Consider the following 22859-nt stretch of genomic DNA (forward strand, 5'->3'; position numbering starts at 1 on the left):
TTCCAGGCCGAAACATTTTGAGATTTCATAGATTTTGTTTTTCAGGGTACACCACCAAAGCAGAAGTCCATGGCTCCCAACCAGGAATCAAAACCAGACTCTCCATAGTATTGCTACTAACATCACCTAGCTGTTATATAGTCTTTTCACCAGTAGATCTCATGCAGTTTTCAAGTAGCTCAAGTAGGCAAAAGGAATCTAAAATCAACTGTTTCCTCCATATGGACAATGCATTCCTTCACTTTGGTATGTGATGTATGTGCAAGGCACTGTGATATAGGCAATGTTAAAGCATCCTATATTTATGTCATTTATACTGCAATAACAGTTTTTAAAAATAACGATCTTAAGTGACAGAGCATTGTTGTATGGTACTCATTTTTTTTAAATGCCACTTATACAGCTACATGATCTCTGTTAAAACCCAGGGCAAAGCCATTTCACTGACAGCTGGATTATGCCCGTTTACCAGAGAGTAGCTTGAACATTTTACAATCCAGAGTGAAATCGTGATATCACAGACACGTTTGGGGAAGGAATATGGAAGATGAAAAGAGACACTGCTCACTGACGCATCACTCTTCAAGAGGGATTCAGCAAAGACTCACTGCCAGTCTGGTTTATCAAATTTGTTCCTCTCTATTAAACTCAGTTTTCCAATTCCTGCTCCATTCCCTTTGTACCTGTTTTCCTGCATGAGATTATGGTTTCACAATCTCATGCAGGTATAGATCTAAACTGTCCTTCATCTGAGAGCTAGCTGTGTTTTACCTATCTCATGAAGACCTGGTGTCATTAATTAGCTTTTATTGCTGTAAATTATTTATAGCAAAAAGGATAAATAATATTCTTGAGAATTTTGTGCGTTACATTTTACAATTTCAAAGTGCTCTTCGTAATTTTCAAATGATATCTTTGCAAAAAAAAAATTAATCCTACATTGTTAACGCTTTACCACTGAAGCACCAATGAACAATGTTCATCACTTAAAATGGCAGTTTTATATTCAGTTAATTATCTCATGGTAGATTAGAGATGAGGAGGCAAGGAATGGTAAAGAAATGGACCAGAATGAGTAGTTTAGTGTCAGAAGAGCTACAGAGGTACAAAAGAGAGGGACCTCATGATGTGGGCGTTTCATGCATGGAGTGGCTACACTATCATGTCCCTAGCCTACAAAACAATATATGCTACTATTCTTCTCATGTCCCTTATTTTGAGCTTTGGTTCTAACTATTTTTAGCATTCAACTCTGTAACTGCTTTTAGTTCTAATGTCATACCTGGGAAAGTGCAGCAGGGGAGAAGGGTGGCAAAGGGATAAAGAGCAACTAATGTGAAGTGAATTCTCCCTTTCCTTCTGTCTTCACAAAAGAGATGAGTGGAGACAGTTCATCCTGATCATCTAAAATGGGGACTATCAGAAATAATGGTGTTTAAGAAGAGACTTAATAAATACAAGAGTTTTAAAGGAACTAAAAACCAAAGCAGCCTGTCCGCCAACCAAAACATATAAGTTCTTTAAAACAGCAATTCTCTATACATTGCTCTTTATGGTTCTACATGCAGCTCTCACTGCGTAGATGACTGATTAGTGATCCACTCAGTTTAGTTGGATTTCAAGAAGAGACGCACAAGAATGCCAGTCACAGAACCATCTGCCTAATACATTGTGCAGCACAGGGAGCACTGAGCAAACTCAGCAACTCCTATGCTGCTGTTCAGTTACCCTTTATCACACAGACGAATAAAGAAACAGGAGCAAGTAGTATTCCCTTCCTCCACAACAAGCAAAAATGGAGTTCCTCTTCCTCCCAACAGCCAGCATGAGGTCTACAGGAAGAGGAGGGTGGAAAGGGAAGAGGAGAAGGAACTGCCAAGAGGATTTATATGAGAGAGAGAGAGAGGATGATGTTTGTGTCAACGTATAATAAATGTGTGCCATGATCAGGCAAATATTGTAATAACAACATATGATTATTTTGTGGAAGACAAGGGGGAGTGAGGCAATATATTTTATTGATAATTTTGTGTCATTCTTAGACTCCATTTGATTGAGTGGCTCTCTAAGCTCAGTGGCTCTCAACCTTTCTTACTGTACCCCTTTCAGGAGACTGAGTTGTCTTATGTATTCCCGAGTTTCACCTCACTCAAAAACTACTTGCTTACAAAATCAGACATAGAAATATAAAAGTGTCACAGCACACTATTACTAAAAAAATTGCTTAAATTTCAGTGTGTCGTATATAGAGCAGTATAAACCAGTCATTGTCTGTATGAAATTCTAGTTTGTACTGATTTACTTTTAATGTAGCCTGTTGTAAAACTAGGCAACTACCTAGATGAGTGGATGTACCACTCCGGAAGGCCTCCCGAGAACCACTGCTCTAGCTGTTAAATGTGGGGTGAGTATGGTAAGTGTTATGCAAGCATTTCCTACTTGCAGCCTGAGAAGTTACTAAATACAGGAAATAAAGTTTTCTAACTGCAAATATGATGTAATCACATTCCATTAAAAATATTCTTTAAGGAAAATGTGAATACAGAAGAAGGGTGGTCTTGTAATTAAGACACCAGGCTAAGACTAAGGATTTTGGATTAAATTCCTGGCTATGTCGCAGACCTCCTGTCTGACCTTAAACAAACCACTTTTCAGTTCCCCATCTGCAAAATAGGGATAATGATACTTCCTGCCCAGTAAAAAGTAGACTAAGACCTCCTCTCATTTCACAAAAACCATTTAATATCTACCAGATGGACACCTCAAATTTAACTATATTAGATGAGTAACTAAAAAGTGAATGGGTCTATATTTAATTTAATTTATTTATTTATTATTTAATACAGAGCCCGTTTAGCAAAAAATTCTGTATCTTTACCAAAAACTACCATATGTAGGCTTGGCAGAATTCAATTTTTTAAATATAATTTTGAAGGACAATATCAAAGTTTATTTTTAAGCTTTTTATTTTTAAATTTTCTCAGTTGTGGAACATTGGAGGATGTCAGACAATTATTTAATGACCGTAGACACTGAGATAAAAAAAGCTTTCTAACCATTAAAATACAAATTGTCGACATCACATGTCAAAATATGCAAAGTAAATATCCTTAAATAAAAAAGTTCTCAAGCAGCATTTTTTTTACTTTACCAATCTGGACATTTCAATTATATCACTGATGGAAATATTTTTTTGTTGGTTTGTGTGTGCACAGAAATCAAAGTGTACCAACATTCACTGATAAAAATCGAATTCTCCCAAGCCTAGTCATATGGTATTTGCAGAGCACTGGAGTCTGTCAATTCCAAGCCATCTGAATCAGACGTGGATAATTGAATACCTCTACAGTTCTGGTTAAGGTCAATATGTGCATATTCACAGGTGAATGTGTATATAGTAATCATAAATAAACACTATTTATAACATACAAATACCAACTGTGTATCTAGCTCATCAGAATATCTGCATGCACCGTATTTGTTTTCTTTACCTATATACCTGCTGGAAATGAACGACTAAAAAGAGACATTTTCTAATGTAATAGGAAAAGTTTATGGCCCTAGACCAGGACAGCACTTAACTACATGCTTCATTTTAAGCAGAAACTTAAATCCTATTGACTACAAGTGTATTCCTAAAGAAAGATGCTTTCTTGAATTGGGGCCTACACAAATCCAGTCCTAAACAGCTATCACACTATCAACTTAAAAAGAAAAAAACAAAACAAAAACCTTTCATTATCCCGTTCTGGTGGTAGTAACAATCTCTTTCAACATTTTGAAGCAGCACATATAAATGTTTACGTTGCAGAAGACCCTAATTTGAATTTTACCAAAGATAAGCAGAATTCCAAGCATGCATATGTCTATCAAAACCTCACTGATCAGATTATCCACACACGAGATAAATATAATTGCTTATAAAGGTGAGGGGAAGGATTTTGTGCCTTTTTCACTAGGTATTTCGTTACATACAGAAGGCATGAAAAAAAGCTAAAAAGCTTCTTCCCCCCTGCGTATTAGAAATATTAAGTCTTGTCCTCTTGTGTCTCTGGTTCTCCTGGGAGATTAGAGAATGAATGGACCTCTCTGAGGGCTCAACTGAAAGGGTGAAGGTGGTGTTTGAATCTTTAACAAAAAGAGAGGTTTCAGAGTAGCATCTGTGTTAGTCTGTATCCGCAAAAAGAACAGGAGGACTTGTGGCACCTTAGAGACTAACAAATTTATTTGAGCATAAGCTTTCATGAGCTACAGCTCAGTTCATCGGATGCATGCAGTGGAAAATACAGTAGGGGGATTTTATATACACAGAGAACATGAAACAATGGGCGTTACCATACACACTGTAATGAGTGTGATCAGGTAAGGCGAGCTATTACCAGCAGGAGAGCGGGGGGAAAAAAACCTTTTGTAGTGATAATCAAGGTGGGCCATTTCCAGCAGTTGATAAGAACATGTGAAGAACAGTAGGGGGGAAAATAAACATGGGGAAATAGTTTTACTTTGTGTAATGACACATCCACTCCCAGTCTTTATTCAAACCTAATTTAATGGTGTCCAGTTTGCAAATTAATTCCAATTCAGCAGTCTCTCAGAGTCTGTTTTTGAAGTTTTTTTGCTGTAATATTGCCACTTTTAGTCTGTAATCGAGTGACCAGAAAGAATGAAGTGTTCTCCGACTGGTTTTTGAAAGTTATAATTCTTGAAGCCTGATTTGTGTCCATTTATTCTTTTACGTAGAGACTGTCCGGTTAGGCCAATGTACATGGCAGAGGGGCATTGCTGGCACATGATGGCATATGTCACATTGGTAGATGTGCAGGTGAACAAGCCTCTGATAGCGTGGCTGATGTGATTAGGCCCTATGATGGTGTCTCCTGAATAGATGTGTGGACACAGTTGGCAACTGGCTTTGTTGCAAGGAAAGGTTCCTGGGTTAGTGTTTTTGTTGTGTGGTATGTGGTTGCTGGTTAGTATTTGCTTCAGGTTGTCTGTAAGCAAGGACTGGCCTGTCTCCCAAGATCTGTGAGTGTGATGGGTCCTCCTTCAGGATAGGTTGTAGACCCTTGATGATGCACTGGAGAGGTTCTAGTTGGGGGCTGAAGGCGACAGCCAGTGGCTTTCTGTTATCTTCTATTTTATTATCACTACAAAAGGTTGTTTTTTTTCTCTCCTGCTGGTAATAGCTCACCTTACCTTAATCACTCTCATTACAGTATGTACGGTAACACCCATTGTTTCATGTTCTCTGTGTATATAAAATCCCCCTACTCTATTTTCCATTGCATGCATCCGATGAAATGAGCTGTAGCTCATGAAAGCTTATGCTCAAATAAATTTGTTAGTCTCTAAGGTGCCACAAGTACTCCTTTTCTTTTAACAAAGAGAGTTCCCCCTCAAAGTGTTAATTGGGATCTTCTTTATGTGTCACACAAACAAAAGAAGAGCATAAAACAATTTCCACCCTCTGCAGGTCACCTACAAAAAGTATGGTAGTTTGCACAATGCATTTTTTTAAATGAATATCCAAAGCACTAAGTTAAAAGTTAAATTCTGTAGGTACTTTTTGAAGTTTCCTTTTTGGCAGCCTGATAGTACAGTGATTTTATGCTGCCATGTTACTTTACATAAGAACCGGGCATTATTATTATTATTTGTGTTGTCATGTGGGTAACCACAGCTCTAATACAGACTCGTCAGTCTTGTTCCCTGCACTGGTAGTTATTTAGAACAAAGACCAGTGGGTGGAGGTGTGAACACAGGAATAAAACCTTCACTGAAATAATATTCTTCCAGGCAATTAAGTAGATGAGTTATTATCAACGTCACAGGAATCTATTTTCCTGCACTTGGCACAACAGGTGACAAAAGGAGTCAGTCAAAGTAAGGAATAGGAAAGAAACCATAAAGCTGTCAGTTCTACCTTATCATAAAGTTGAGTACTTTGGGGACAGAAGTCATGCTCATTTGAAGGACTCCAATGACAACAACGACAGAATTAAGTTACAATATGTACCTTTTCTACTGGTGGAAAGTCATTTTCTACTTCTATTGACCTTGGCCGTAGCTTTATTGGTTTGTCTTTGAAGATATCTCCAAAACCAATCCCCTTGACCTTTTTGGGTTGGATTGCTGCTGCTCCATTGGCTCCTTCTGATTTTGTGCTGCTTGAGTCACCACCATCACTCTCAGAGCCTGTAGCATCTCTTAAACCTGCCAAAAAGGGGGGTGGGGGGAAGAAACGTTAGATATGGAGCTTGACAATATTTTAAAAACAGAGAATGGTGGTCAAAGCAAATAGCAGCTCCTCTCACCCCCAACGCATAGGTAAAATGGATGTCCTTTCTTTATGCCAAGTACTCATTCTAGGGTTTTTTTATTTCATCATTTTCACATACGTCTTAGAACTTCTCCCAATCCACAACATACACACACACACACACACTTCCAATATCAAAATATTATCCCTGAAGAAGGCCACTGCTATACATCAAAATATCCTTTTTCCCCAGACACAGATCACTCAAAAGAGAGTCCAAGAAATTAGAATTAATTTCAGTTGTAGTTCAGCTATCATACTTATGGCACTTAAAATTCAGGAGTCAGACCAGATATACTATACTGTATCTGTATGACTCATGTCAAGCCAATTTTGCAGTTAGTATCTAAAGATACATTACCTAAAAGGGAAATACAAAGCTAAAAGCTGTTTAAACAAATTTGCAATCAAATAAGTGGCATAATATTATCCCTGCTGAAGAATTACATTTCTCTGTAGATTAGACAGCCTTGTAAGAAAAGCACACATGCACACCCTCCTCTAGGAATATAATAAATCAAAATTGACATTCCAATTTGCTTTACTACTCTCAATGAACAGGAAAATCCAAACTTACCTGAAAATTTCCTTTCTTCAAGTAATAAGGTCCACAGTTCTATTACAAAAAGAAAAGGAGTACTTGTGGCACCTTAGAGACTAACAAATTTATTTGAGTATATACAATGAGTATTTTAAATTCAGTCTGCTTGCAGTTCAAGGGCAGAACCAGAACTATCAGGAGGGAAGTGTTAGCGTATGCAGATGACACACCACACTATCTATCCTTTACCACACACAACCACACAACTACCATCAAGACAGCCCAGTACTTGGATGAAAGCAGCTCTTGGATAAAGAAGAGCTGGCTGAAGCTGAACCTGAGCAAGACAGCAATGATGCTGGTGCGCAGAGGAGAGTATTTTGAAGAGTTTGGAGCCTCAGTGTGGTTTCTATTGGTAGAAGATAGACACCCATAATTGGTCAATTCAGTCCATAGCTTAGGAGTACTCTTGGATTCTTCGCTAACACTGAGCTCTCACATAGTAGCATCTGCATGTAATGCTTTCCATCTCTGCTTGGCTAGGAAACTCCATCCCATCCTGGTGGATGAACACCTGGCCTTTGTCACCTTTCAGATGGACTACAGCAATGGGCATGAAGCCTTCAGCACTTCGGAAAATCCACTGGCACAGAATGCTGCAGAGCATCTCCTCAGCAACACAGGCTACCATGAACATATCAAACCTGTCCTCCACTCTCTCCACTGGCTTCCCTTTGAATTTCTAATCAAGTTCAAGGTTGCAGCCTTTATCTTCAAATCACTCCCTGGCCTGGGCTCAGGGTATCTAAAAGATCACCTACAAAGCTCTGGGGTGAAGAGTGTTTGACAACTACACTCTGGCACAACAGAACTCTCAACAACAAGAGTAAAGCTCATCTGTGTGGGAGACAGAACATTCTCCGGGGATGTTCCGAGACTGTGGAGTGATCTCTCCCAGGAATTAAGGACCAACACAAACACCACCACTTTCTGCTCCAAATGCAAGGCACATTTCTTTCACCTTGCCTTCTCTTACATAAACACATAGCAACGGGTACACTGATATTTAAAAAAATGCCTTACCAAACCTAGACACTCCACTGCACACGCTTCTCCCTCTGGGGAGAGAATACAAGAACACACACGACAGCTGTGTAAGCACATTGCTAACTGCATTACTGGAGGACACTCAGATACTAGGGTGATGAGTGTGGTATAAAAACCATTAGAGAACAGACTAGAATGCCCTGCCTCTTGAAGTTCTCTCCAGTTGAGGAAACTTCCACAGCCAGGATAACTCAAATCTACTTTCTTAAATTACAGATCACGTTAAATAAACTTTGAGGAAAAACACAATGAAGTATCCTACTGCAGATCATGGTAAATTCTGCCTAATGACAATAAACCCAAATCCTTTTATGTCGATTTCCATCTCTATTCTGAATGACCATTTGTCTTCAGGGCAGCTGGATATGTGCACCTTATTACTTAAAGAAAGGAAATTTTTAGGAAAGCATAGATAAATTTTCCCATTTTTCTTAGTGCTAATTAAAATGGGTTTTCATAGTAGGGTGCCTCCAGGATAGGAAGCAAGATAATCTCTTAAATATAGACATCCAAAACCAAGTAGATTATATATCTCCTCCATCTTCCCCTGGGTACCAAGGCACGGATGAGACTTCTTCCAAAACAAAGGAAATGGCATTAACTGACACTGGATGACCAATATGGTGAATGAATGGCAGACTAGCACATTTTATTACAGGAGTTATGACTATTCTGCCCTAAGATTGCCAGTTCTCCTAAGGATTGGATGGTGATGCATAACTAAAGCAGGGCTATTTCTTGAGTTTACTTAAGGAATGAATGCTATGACAATTGTGAGGACTACTGGGCTGAAATTTAAGTACAATACTGGGTCTCACAGAAAGCCCCAAATTTCAAATTAAAAAACCCTATTCTGATTGGAGATAGTAGCCATTGGGAGGACTGCTCTAATGGATAGGAAATATGGTGACACTTGCTGCAGAGGTTCCATTTGGGTAGTGAGGTAAGGAGCAGGATGAGGTTACAAGGTTTTACTCTATGACCTTGTGAGGTTGGAATAAGGTTGCCGCCCTAAGGAAACATTAAATGTTGGGATATATACAAAGTTTCCTTTTCTTGAACATGCTGCTAACATTATACTACATTATACTACAGAGACCTGACCTGTTTGCGGGACACTCATATTCCCATATTAAGGTCCTCCTGGAGGAACTTGAGGTTATGTTTCACTGATTTAACAGGATAGTTAAGCTTTGCACCAGCTCGCAAAGTAAGTTTTATTTGCTGACTTCTCTTGCTTGAGGTCCATGGGAGCAAAAATCACTTTCTTCAGCTATTCATTTTGCAGCTGTCTGGTCGGATGGAGGACTGGTCTTGCAACAGCAAACGTCCTTTGTGAGAAGGACGCTTCCCAAAATCCACTGCTAGGTTAATCAACCTGGAGAGCCAAACTCTCTTCAGCCAGAAAGGCATAAACAGTGTCACTACTGCTCTCTTGTTCTTATCTTCTCTATTGTCCTGGGAAGCTGTGGAAAAGGCGAGAAAGCAAAACAAGGACTTTGTGTGTGGATGCAGGGGGGGAGGTAGTGAGTGATATCACGCAGAGAGGCACTTTATTTACTGTTTCCAGCAAAGCAGCTGATCACCAGCTGACCAAACTGATGATGTGTGAGATATTCTTGGGTTTAGAAGCTGATAAGGTGCTGGTTTGTCCCCAGGCCTTAAAGGACCCACTGCCATACCCAGAGTCTCTTTCCAAACTCAGTTTTATGTTCCAAACATAGGCAAAATAAAAACAGTTCATTGGTGAACCCTGAATTGTAGCACTTAGGGGGGCTTCCCCTTTGCCTCTCAATTTTTCCTGCTTCAGGGCCTACTGTAGGATTCTTTCTTGCTCTTTTCACAGAGCACTGCCTCCCAGCTTTCTCCCTGGAAGCTGCCCCCCTTCGGTTCCCATTGCCTTCCCTCTTGGCACTGTAGAAACCACGCCCAGGGAACTTCCTGTTGCTCCTGCTTCCTTACTGACAGCCTGGATCTTCACAGCCCCAGATGCTGCTCCACCCTCTTAATTGACCAATTGGGAGCACCTGTTCTAGCACAGGGGAGCTGGACCTGCTTCACTGAAAGGGGTCAGCCACCCTGTGACAGAGCCACTCTGATAATCCAACTTCTGCCATGTAAGTCTTGGTGTTCATCTCCCCTTTGGTGGACAGTGCACTTAGAGACAGGAAACTTCATTCTGCCAAGAACAAGAAAATTTCTCTCTGGGTTAGGGCTGAATGTGTTCTTTCTAGTCATTATGAAACCCTATTGGACACACTCACTGCCGTCACTAGAACAGGTCTGTTATTCATGGAAGAAGCCATGCTCTGAGACCTCAATTAATTATTGTGTTCCAGCTGGTGGATGATGTGCCTTCCTTTTCTGGTGCCCATTCCCTGAACCGAATTAGGAAGGTCCCTTAAAAATAATAAAAATAATCTGATTCTCTAAATGTACTAGTTGTCAGAGCAGATAACATACAATTGGAGCTAGATCTTTGCCAATGGATAAGATAGAGTAAGATGCAGTGGCAGTACCCAGAATTACTGGATATAGGTATCATCTGAACTCATTGAACATGCCTCTGTATGAGATCAGAATTCCCAATAGGCTCCGATAAAAACTGGATTTTTGTTTCTGTGACACCACTTGTTTTCCATTAGGGGCAATCTTCATCTTCTGTAACATTTTTCTGAGATGAGACCCTGTATCTGATAGTATTCCTCCTCATCCCAGGTCTGTTATTGACTTTCCAGGCACAATGTGTTTGTCCTGAATACTCCAGGAACTGTCACTCTGTGTGATTGATTCAGCTTTTCTCTGTACAGAATCCAGATCAGAAAAAGGGTCTGGGAAGAGATAAGTGAATTTCCTTCTTCCCTAAAGCCAATATTATTTCTACCACAATGCTGGAGAGACACTCTGGGAGCACATGGAACATCAAATGGTAATGACTGAAATTGGGAAAAAAATAAAAGGCTGCCATTCATCTGCAAATCATAAGTATTATCTAAGGATGGTTAAGTGGGAATGCTTTGAAGACAAACCTGCATTAAGAATTTATTCAGATGTTTCAGACTCTTTGTCCCCAATTCTCTGAGGCTAGAAACAAGAAGGTGAACCAGTTGCAACCCTCCAATATGAAGTAGGTGATGGATGATTTCATTCATTTAGTGGCTGAGACTGGAATGTGTTGCTGAGACTGGAAATGGAACAAAGCTGTTCTCGTAATTTTTGCACAGCTCCCTAGTGACCATTATCCAGTGACCACATTTGATCAAAGCTACAGGTAACTCTATTGCTTCAAAATTGAGAGAACCTGGCACTACTCAGGGGTCTATCTCCAGAAAGGGCTGGTTGGGAGACCTTCAGATAGCTCTGGGGCAATGTAGGGCAACTACAGACCCTACCCTACTCTTGTTCTAGCTGCCTGACAAAAAAGTATTCTTTCCTGTTGTGCTTCAAGTTGCCATATGATTTGTACTCGCTTCTATAATGTGTGTCCAGAGTCAGGACTGTCAGTTGAATTTTTTGATTACTATGTGGCCACAAGTAAAAATCTCCCCCAGTTAGAAACACCGAGTCCCTGACCACCAGGGAAAATAGCTACTTTATTTTCAATAAGGGAGGAGCAGGAGACACAGGCCTTTCCTTTTGCTTCTGACTTTTCTTTGCCTGGCTCTCTCCCTGAAGCCCATAGGTGCACCAGCTGCTGCCAACATCTCAGAAGGGGAAGCAGAACTAAGGGGACAATCTCCCCAAAAAATCAAATACAGCCTTGGGACACAGCTGGCAAATAGACAAACACATTATGGAACTGAATTGTTAGTCTAAAAATCTGAAATAAAGTTTGGCATTTTCCTCAGAAAAGCTCTGCTACAGGGAGGGCTGGCTAAAATATTGAAGAGAGCGTCAGGAGGCAGGGCATTCTCCTTCAGACAGTGACTAATAGCTTTGGTTCTGCCCACTATTAACATTAAACTGTTGAAGCTGGGAGAGGAGCAGCAGCAAGAAGTTAGATTTCCCAAACCTGACTCTAGGAAGCTAGACTTTTGTCTACTATCTATGAGAAGGTAGGGGACCGCAGACATACATAAAATGGTATAAACATGTTCATAGCCCTAGTATTGTCTGCTTATTTATTTCATTTACACAATAAATGTGTTAGATAATTTAGTATTCATGCAGGTAAGAGTTTAACAACACTATCTCCAGAGGCAGCTCAGACCTAATCCTTTCTCAGAAAACCACAGCTGTGTCAAGCCATTTCAAGACTTGACCTATAACACTCTTGCTATTTGTCTGAGGTCTCCCCAGAGCAAACTCTCCAAATTGTGCCAAAACTATAGTGGTTTTGAGATTAGCACAAATGGGGACTAGAAGGACCATCAGATTTAATTCACTAACAAGAGTTGTGCGGCATCAGTCCAGGATTCTGGAACACAAAGATATATTCAGACTTGATAAGCTCAAAATGTTAATTTTATCACAGCTGTTTATTTTTGTTTTAACTCTATTCAAAACACAGGAAAAATAATTGTTTCTAAATGTAAATAAGTGAAAAGGCCAAAAAAAAAAAAAAGAAAAAACATTTTCAAGCTTCAAAGAAAATTCTCTTTTAACGTATTGTTTAGCAATTTCATTTTTATTCTTTGTTCTGTACTGCTACTCTTTATTTCATGGTATTGGCAAAATCCCCAAACGTAATTGGCAGAATAGCCAGTAGCCAATGTTTCCGCCTTGCCTCCCTGATGCCCTCTAAGCTTTACCAGACCAAGTGATAGAAAGGTCAGCTGTTCAGAGGCAAACACCTGAGACAGCTAAGAGATTTTCCTAATTTGGTCTGGCATCCAGAGAGAAATGCTGTCAGCTGCGTTTAATGGGATAAAGGGAGAACTGTGTAAATGGAGTTTGTTTCTCTCCCCCACTGATTTTAAGGAAGAGAGGAAGAGAGAGGAGAAGTATACTCTTCCCCTCTAGTAGAGATTGGCAGCATGGGACTGTGGAAGTCTTGGCTGGTGAATTTTCATGGGATGGGTGGTTCCATGGTGACAGCCTGATGATTATCTTGTCAAGAAGCGAAGCAGGAAGGGTCCTTCCTTCCCGGTGGCAAGCAGGAGAGAGCAGGCGCGCGTGCATACACACACACACAGCCCACCATGATTTGTTTTGTTTTTTTGCGCACCCAGCACTCGTCTCTGGCCTTGTTTTCTGTGAATATCCTGTGTTCCCTGATGCTAGGTTCACACTACCTCAAAGTAGTATTAAAGACAAAGGAAAAGCAGTTTACGTAAAACTGCTTTAAAATATTGGTTCAGAACAGTGTTATGATTATGAATGCACATTTTGAAAAACAAACACATGCTTTATAACCAGGGTAAAACAGTAATTAAAAATGCTTCTGCTGCAGTATATAGTGCATACAAATTGCAAATTTAGACTATCCTCTGCATTACTCTATTTAATTTATTTATTTATTTATTTGATCATCAGATATATTCTTTCAGGAGATGTAATTCTGTAATCCAAACAGTGTCATTTCCTTTCAGCATGTTCATTTTCCTTAGCACAATGATTCTTGCTATGTGACAAGCAGCCCCAAATTGTTTATTCCTTAGCAAGAAATCATGCCGGGTAAAGGGGAGTGGTTTCCTGCACCATGGAGCAGCATGCATTAGACGTGCAGTGTGAGCACAACTCTCTTTGAATTGTCTTTAACATGAATTCTGAGCCATCAACATTGAAGTTGGTGCCTTTTTTCCATTCCCCATAAACGGTCACAGAGTATTCTCACAATTTAATTTTAGACTGGTTATACTGTGCTTCTGTCTGCTGCCTTCTTGATTTCTGAATTATATTTATCCCCCTTGTTCTGGGTGGCTGCAGAAACACATTGCTTACACTACATGAAGGGACTTGTAACAATCACAATCAAACAGTATTTCTTCCTGACAGCCAGAGGAAAATTGTCTATTATAAGCCTGATAAAACATTTTTTGCGGGTGGGTTCTTGAATCTTTGGAAGGATCTGATGCATTTCTCCCTCTCCACCACTGTTTTTTTTCCCTTTCTCTATCTGCACATTTGTTTTCCAGGCAACATTTCTCAGTATGCTAATTCTTATTCAGGAAAATTGTGCCTCATGAAATGTTCGCACTGTTGTTTCCTCAAATGTTACTTTACACTGTAGCATCTCTATATAAGTTATATTTTCTCTTTAGAAAGCAAATACTGTAAGCAAGTTAAGAGACATTGGAGAGAAATGGAAAAGTTTAAACCTCTCCTTAAATTTGTAAAATTCATGATGTTTTAAAAACTGTGTGAATTAACTTTGTTCATATGATGAGATATTTCAACAGTATTCATATTATAAATAGGTAATGAATCATGTATTGCTTTCTTTGAACTCTGACCAGCAACAGTTACTCAAGGACTAGAAAATATTTTTAAAAGGAAAAAAAAAAAAAGGTCTAAACTGGTGGAAGAGTAGAAAGCACAAAAGAAAAACTACACACTGGTAATTCTGTTTGTAGCAATCCTGTCTTCTTCCATAACACTAAACAGCAGCTATTACTGACAGCATTATGGCTCCACCTATCAAGGCAAAATATCTGTCAATCAAGGCATTAAATACGCGCCAATCTGCCTACTTCCTTCAGTTACGGCACTTCCAGATGAAAAGAAAGGAAAAGAGAGAGAGGGAGAAATTAAGACAAAATAAAACAATTCCAAGTAGAATTCTTTGAGGAGGCATGGGAGGAGTGTAGGATGGGAGAAGAGAGGACTGCGATAAACAAAATTACTGGTGAGTAATTTTCCTTTGTCGTATATCCCTCTTCAAACCACCCTACCCAGAAGAAATTTCCCCAGCATACTACATTTTGGCTTACTGTATAGTGGAGCCTGCCATACCTAATGGCCAAAAAGTGATGTCAGCAGATGAGGAGAGGTCCAAGGATAATGCTGAACGTAAATGCAAGGAGATGATCTTACAAATTTCAGTGGCAGTGTCTCAGTCCTTGGTGCTCAGAAAGAGCTGCTGTACCCTAACTGAATGGAATTTAACAATTTTAGGACATGGTCATTTAGCATGGTCATAGGCTAACAGAAAACAATTTTTAATCCACTATATTAATGTCCATTTATTATGACTTTCAAAACAAAATGAACTCCTCTTGATTTTCATAAAATCCTTAAATACAATGGAGAGGTAAAAACTTCTGAGCTTGTTTGAAGGCCTGGGAATGAAGTTTCCTCTGCTGTGAAAGTGGACAATCAAGACACGCTTTAGGAAGAACAGTGAGTTCCTTAATATATACATGTGAATTTACTTTTGAAATTAACTCATGGAGAAGTCAAAGAACTGTCCTATTTTCAAGTAAGATTTCAGGAACAGGAGAGAAGAAATAATAAAACTCAAATCCTTCATTCCGTGGGCTATCATGACTACAATTAATTAGGCTTTCTTAAATGAAAATGTCTTTGTGGAGGTGTCCAAAATGGAGGAAAGTGCACCTGAAGAATCAAAAGAACACTTTGTCTAAAACCAAAAACCATTGGGTAGGATATGAGAGGAGGCAGGTTTAGCACAGCCTCAGTAGGGCTGCCCTGGAAGAGAGACAGTAAAAGTCAGTATAGAGAAGGAGTCTTGTCTGCAAGATGAGCTGCTTAGAGAAATAGGAAGAAGAGTGATAAAATACCCGCTTTGGGCACTGGATCATGAGAGGGCATCTCTGAAAGCACATGGGAGACCAGATTCTTGCCTCGTCTCAAACCTGCCCAAAGAGGCTTATCTGTAGGAACCTCTTCTCAGCTTTCTAGCTTCAAATCCACACACGGATAGCCACAGAGACCATGGATCTGCCTGTAAGTCTAGCATTGTCAAAAGCAGTATCACAGAGATAGGAAGTTGCGTGGGAAGAATCTGAAAGAATACAGAGGGCCTCACAACTAAGTTCTAGAGAAGGACCACCAGGGAAGAAGGCAGAGAAACCACAGACCAAGTGGATTGTTCCAGCTGGGCTGAGAGCATGTTTGAAACATGAATGGGAAAGATGAGCCACAAAAAGAAATGAATGCCTGCAAACAGACAGCCTATGAAGCCGCGGCTGAGGAGACAGCACCCTCTTTTGGGAGCTGAGCACCAGCAGCTGCACTGAACCAGGAAGAAGGGAGAATGGTAAAAGCTCCAGTCACTAAAAAACAAACTGTGGTGGATGAGAGGCAGCAGAGCAGGGGACTACTGCCCTGGCAGACTCAGAGTGTAAGAGGGAGTGTCCACTGATAGAGGACGTACCTGGTCCAAAGTCTCTGGGAGGCAGGAGAGCAGCAACCCACAGCTAAGTGGAGGGGCAGAGTAAGGGTGGGGAAGGATGAAGACCAGGGAGCATTGTTGTCACCGCTAGGCTGTCCTGACCAGACAGCTGCATTGGAGGGAAGCACATGCCAAGATAAACATGAGACCTCACTCCCTGTGCAGGGCAGAAGTACTGACCACTTGTTTCCCTAGAGTCAGAGAGTGAGAGTGGACAAGCCGAGGGGGTTGTCGTGGTGATGATTGATCTCTGGCTGCTAGAGTTCTGCGTGAGAGAGCAGTTTGTGAGGAGCAGAGGATTTCCATTTTCCTTTCCTCCTCTCTTCTCTGCCCATCTTTGTCTTTGACTTTCATCTTCATATTTTCTGCCTTATTCTGAGAGCTACGGTTGCAGTAGGAGAAGAAAAAGAAAGGAGGAAGATCAGGAAAGCATGTGGAATGAATCATGCACACCATGCTTCCAGGATAGAGGAGCAAAAAGCCTGATCATGAAATGAGCAGACTGGTGCTTAGAAACTGGTCTAGACTGACAGATCTTTTACCTTCTTCCTGTGAATGGTACATTACATAGAGCCATAATGCTGTCAGTAATTGCAGTCATGGACAGGACAAGAGAAGATGGGTGCACAAATGTAATTTTTAAAGAACGCAGGGTTTTCTCTTTAAAATTCCTTTACACTTTTTTCTTGAAAGAAAAATATATTTGATATGTTCAACAATCGTTGCATGCAACAATGTAAAAGCAACAACACACTTCAGAGGGTATGGTTACGCTCCAGAAACCTACAAGTCTCACATGGCTGAAATCATCAGACCAAAGACTTTTCACCCCACTCCACACCTATGACCGAAAGCCAACACAATTGACAGCTTGTTGCGTGCTCACATACATTGTATAGATATATATAAACACACACACATGCACAGAGAAAATGAGAATACTTTCTCAATACGCTACAATTATGGCATCTGTCGGCAGCAAATAAGAGTTAGCTCACAGACACAACTACAGGTAGTGCAGCCATAAGTGAGTAATGGTGACACACTTTACAAGTGTAGATGAATCAAACATATATTGAGGAGTAAGATGTCATCTTTAAAACTGCCTTTTGAATTTTAATTACACTCACTGTTATAGCGTCTGTAGCTGTCAATCTTTGCTTGTGCCACTCTGTACAGAACTGTCCCATGAAAGGCAGACTTTCCTGACAGGAAATGAAAGAAAAGAAGGAAAGAGGAAACAGAAGAGGGGAAGGAGAGATCGAATGATGGTAAAAAAGAAGGTAGAAGAAGAGTTTTTAATCTGTACTTTCAATTACTAACATTTTAAGAGTTCTATTAGCAAAACAATGAGACCACTAGCTGCAATATCTGACTGTACATGAAGTTACAAATATTCTCACTGCATGTATGTCAGATAGGGAAATCTCTCTTGATTTTGCTAAAGCCACCTTGGTTGAGTTGTATAATGTATTGTTTCCCATAATCTCTAATGGCCAAATGAGAGAAAATTTGGCCCATAAAGTTTTATTTTACAAGTGTGAATGAACAGAAAATATGTGTCTCCTCTTTTTTGTCTCTGTCTGAGATTTAAAGACAGCCTGAAAAGACTTTTCAAACACTTTTTTCTTGTTTGTTTTTTGCCCTAGGCCCTGTCTATAGTAGGGAAATTTCTATTAATATCACTTCATGCCCCTGATATAGAGACACACTTCACTGGCAGGTCACTGAATACCAGCATTCACTTAATGTAGACAGGACATTAGAAATACCAAAAACAACGTTTTGCTGAGGGACTCATTGAAGGTTTCAGATATGGATTATGAACTTTAACAGTTCTTAACTGAAGGGATGACATGTTGACTCTTAAAGACATTTGTTTAACCCAGTGGTTTATTCAGCTAAATAAGTGTTATCCAAAAAACAAACAAAACATAAAGAGCTTTAAACAGTCTGAACAAAGACTGCTTCCCATTTCAGTTGATTAAGGCTATGCCTTTACTGCCAAAAAAAAGATTGTGGGTTTTGTTTGTTTGCTGTTTACAGTGAGACAGCTAACACATTAGCTAATACAGATTTCATTACATATTATTCTGTCATAGTCCTACCAGTTCTCCAGTCATCCAAAACATCTTCTAGGGGAAAAAACAGTTAGAACTGTATATATACTGTAATAAACAGGCAGAATAAAGTATACAAATGAAAACATCCAACACCATCTGTCTACATAAGCAAGCAACAACAAAAAAAAGCACAAAGCCCTCCCCCTCTCCTTTGCAGATCACCTTTAAGTGAAAGCACTCATTCATTCAGCTGTTAAGAAAGCAGAGAAGGAAATGTTTGGCTGCGTGACAGTGAAGAGACAGCTGAAATGTAAAGAAGTTAAGATGTATTACATTGCCTAACTAAATCATTAGCTCCAGAGTCTAACATCAATCTTAGTACTGGCGCTCATGATTTCTTAGAGATCATGGCTAATATGTTTTATAAATATCCAATATATTAAATTAGACCTAGTCATAGCTTAACTTACACACAAGCAAAAGAGATAGCAAGATATATCCAGCAGTCTTTAAATGCTGTGATATTGCTTCAGGCATATTAAAAGGACTGTGAAATCACCCCCTCAAGATAAAGGAGTACTTGTGGCACCTTAGAGACTAACCAATTTATTTGAGCATAAGCTTTCGTGAGCTCAAATAAATTGGTTAGTCTCTAAGGTGCCACAAGTACTCCTTTTCTTTTTGCAAATACAGACTAACACAGCTGTTACTCTGAAACCCCTTAAGATAAGACTTTCATTCACAAGGTTATAATACTCAGTTTCATTACACACGACAATTTTCCTGATCTTTTGTTAAGCTGTAATGAGAAGCTGTGGTATTTCAGAATATCCTAAAACCAAATAAACAAATGTAAAGACAGCTGAGAAATCTAGCACACACAACTTGTGGATGTTATCTACTACCAACAGACAACAACACTTTGAAATCAATAGGACTCCTGGAAAAATAAGGAGTTACTCAATGTGAGCACAGGTATGAAAATCAAGCCTTAATGAAGTATGCCATGCGTCTTCGAGGACAGGGCATATTACAGTCATTTTACAGATCGGCCATACATTTTTTAAATTATCTCTGATCTTACGAAGCCCTTACTTTCCAAAATGCTAAGGCACCCAGAACTCATTGGAAATTACAGTTTCTTAGCCCCTCTGAAAAACTGGGCCCAACTGAGTTCCAAATAGAGTATCCAAGAACAGATGCCACCTTTAAAACATTTGGTCTAAGTAACTTTTTCAAGGTCATTCAGTTGTGGCAGTGGTGAGAAAAGGACTCTGGATTCCTCAATCCAAGTCACTTCTCTAAACTACTACAAAACATTTGCTTGTCCTAAAAAAGAGACACAGCATAAATAAAGAGAGACACCCCCAAATTCCCATAATTTATATTTTATTTTCTTACATAGAGGAGAGGGGATGGTATTTCATCAGAACCAACCTTGGAGCACCAAGGACATACCCACCTGCACTTTCTCCACTCTGAGAGCCTTGAGCACAGCCCCTGTCTATCTGACCTATGGCACTGGACAATGTTCTCTCCAGAGATAGTAAATAAGACTTATTAAAAACCAAATAATGATAATGTTTTGCATTTCTACAGTCCATTTCACCTGAAGATCCCCAACTGCTTTACAAACCTTGATTAACCAAACTGCATAAAAGACCTAAAAAAGTGGACAAGTATTATTATACCCATTTTTCAGGTGGGGAAGCAGAGTTAAGTCACTGCCCCAGATTACATTATAACTTCCATTCTGCAATTGGATCTTCATGGGCAGATCTGAGTCTGTGCAGATCCCCATTGATCTCCACGGGGCTCGGCATGGATGCTCAGGCCACACAGACTTGATTGCACGATTGGGATACAAGTTTGTCATCCAGAGTAAACATCTAAGATCTGACTCTGAGTCCTGTGTTATAATCCCTAGATATAGTCCACCTCAACCAGTGCTACTCCTAGGCCATGTCTGCACTGCACCACAGTGACTACAGCGGTCTGAATGGCAGAGCACACCATAGTGTTGCAATATAACTGTCCTGCGTGGATGCTGCTGGAACGAACTATAAAGTACTTAGTTAGCATTAACACAGTCCTCTTTCAAATAGAACTGCATTCATGCAAACTAGATACATTTTAGTTTGTGCCAGTAGTGTCCACATAGGGCAGTTAGATGGCAACATTTTGGTGCACTCTGCAATTCACACCCGTAGTCCACTCTATGGTGCAGTGTAGTCAAGCTGCTACAAAGCCGAGAGATATTATAGTCCTACACTACATGATCCTACCATCCCTCAAGAAACTGCAGCACTAACATCCCTCGTCTTCCTCCAAGCGAGGAACTGAGTTGGAGGCCTGAAATTAGATCCCTAAATTAAGTAACATACTGTCTCTTGATGTATTTATATTTGCTTGATCTACAACTCTTCCTTCTGAAAAAATAGTAAATATGGATATTTTAAGTGGCATTTCCCACTGATGTGTGTGCCTAATGCCTATCTAATGTATAGATTTTTAATATACATATTGAGGTACCTGATGTAGCCTTATAAATGGCCATTCATTTATGAGGTAACAGCTGTAACCATTACAAGAGACAATCCAGAAAGAACTCAGTCAGTTCTTAGCTCCCTTGGAGGAATGTGTATGCATGACTTCCATATGGTCCCAATCCTAAACTCATTAAAATGGATAACAAAACTCCCATTGACTTCAATGTTACAGGATCAGGCCCCTAAAGGGATAATGTTAACTTGGAAATTGTCAATTTTTAAAAAATAATTACAGAGACTACAGCTGAGCCCTAAGTCCCCTTGCCTTTATTTGTGGCTTCGTAATATTTTTTCCATTTTAGAACTATTTTGCTGCTGCCTGAAACACCCACATAAACAACTGTGAAACTGGCTAGTGACTAAGCACATTCAAATATTCAATTTACACAAAATGAAAAAAACCAACATTCTCTCACTCTCTTTCAGATAAAGTAATCTTAGGTATTACTTAGGAGAGAAGGTACAAGTGATTTTAGACAGATGTAATTTTTATGTTGATGATGTCCCTTTAACATGAATTTTATAATTGGTAGGGTTTTATCAAGCAAAGAGGCCCAAGGGAGCAATCTGATTACTTAACTAAATTGGTTACCTATGTCATTATGAAAGGATATAAATATTTTACACTTGCTTGCCTTTGTCAAATCTGTTTAAAGCCTTTTCTGGGACACTTATCATCATAACAAGTGAGCACTTAAGGCTAAAAATGAAACATTAGCAAAGAAAAGGAACATTTTCCCTCTCGTACAGGAAAAGGGGGGCCCATCCTGGAAATCTACCTACCTATAAACATTTTTATAAAGTACCCATCAGTGTAGAATCTAGGAGATAAAATACAGATTCCAAATTGAAGCCTCTATGAATTAACTTGTGAAATGTTATTGACAAATTGGGATTAATTCTATGAAACTTCATTGCATTTATATTAAAAACATTATAACTGCAAGTAGTAATTTCAAAGTGTAGCCTGCCTACATATTGGAACATATAACTTCAATATTACTCCTGCAGATTAATTTCCTCCCTGCACCTCTCTTTAAATTGCTGAATATTTTTAAAGCAGGTTAATTTGAGACTGAAGCAGTATTCTCTATGAAGATCATACCAACCCCACGCATATAGAGTTGGTCACTAATACCTGTCCGTATAAGAAATTAGAAAAACCCTCTTCCAAACACTACAGTAGGCTTTTATTTAACAACCTTATTTCTGTCATATAGAATAAAGACAACAAATGGCCTGGCAGGGAGCAACTTATCAAGTAAATGTGCACTTATGCTAAAATATGCAAATACTGTGGGAATATTTTTAAAACACAGGATCTAGTGACCACAGAATTTGGAGATAGTGCCAAGAATCTTTACTTGAAGAAACTGAAATGCAGCAAGACAGAGAGGAGTATCCGATTCATACAGAAGCAAATTTATGATTCAGGTTATTCTTCTCCTTACATCAAGGAAAAAGTTACAAATTGGGAGAATCCACTACCAAGCTGACACTACTGCAAACTTAGTTACCAAACATGCTTTTCACCTGCAGCAGTACTGAAAATCCAGGTGAGCGGATGGCGCAGTGGGAGAACCAAATCTGAGTCCTAGTTCTGGCCTTTTGCTCCTTTGGCTAGCAGGGATTGGGAATGATGGATGTGGAAGTAGCATGCTCAGCACCTGGAGGGAGAAAGTGCCGCATGTCCCACACCAATAATTATGAATCCTTAAATACCCAGGAGGACTCATTGAATAAGGCCTGGCACTCCTAGTCCCCTGCTAAAATAACTAAGTATAACCATTGTATAAGCGTTTTGGTAATTTTGTTCAGCTACTGCATGTAAGGACAAAATGGTAGTGTATTTTCATTATGAAACAGAAGCCCTAAAGTCATGAAATGGCATCATTTCCTTGGCCCTTCACAGTTGTAGCTGGATTGGTCTTTAATGCAAAGTGCTATAATTAAGGGGAAGGTGCTAATACCCATATAGCATCAA

The 22859-nt window shown here is 39.5% G+C and overlaps 1 protein-coding gene across 3 annotated transcripts in view; it reads right to left on the minus strand.

Annotated features, from left to right (window-relative positions):
- SH3KBP1 (SH3 domain containing kinase binding protein 1) overlaps nt 1-22859 on the minus strand; it is a 339163-nt gene that overhangs the window by 123471 nt on the left and 192833 nt on the right. The window contains exons 6-7 of one of the 3 annotated variants that reach the window (XM_077807184.1): nt 6897-6935; nt 6017-6213 (exon numbers count right to left, since the gene is read on the minus strand). In XM_077807184.1, coding sequence (XP_077663310.1) covers nt 6017-6213; nt 6897-6935 — 236 coding nt within the window. Of the gene's footprint in view, nt 1-6016; nt 6214-6896; nt 6936-17393; nt 17469-22859 lie in introns of all 3 variants that reach the window. The other 2 variants (XM_077807186.1, XM_077807185.1) reach the window with 2 other exon arrangements.

The sequence above is a fragment of the Eretmochelys imbricata genome, chromosome 1, assembly GCF_965152235.1.
Source record: "Eretmochelys imbricata isolate rEreImb1 chromosome 1, rEreImb1.hap1, whole genome shotgun sequence".
In the NCBI taxonomy this organism is placed as follows: domain Eukaryota; kingdom Metazoa; phylum Chordata; order Testudines; family Cheloniidae; genus Eretmochelys; species Eretmochelys imbricata.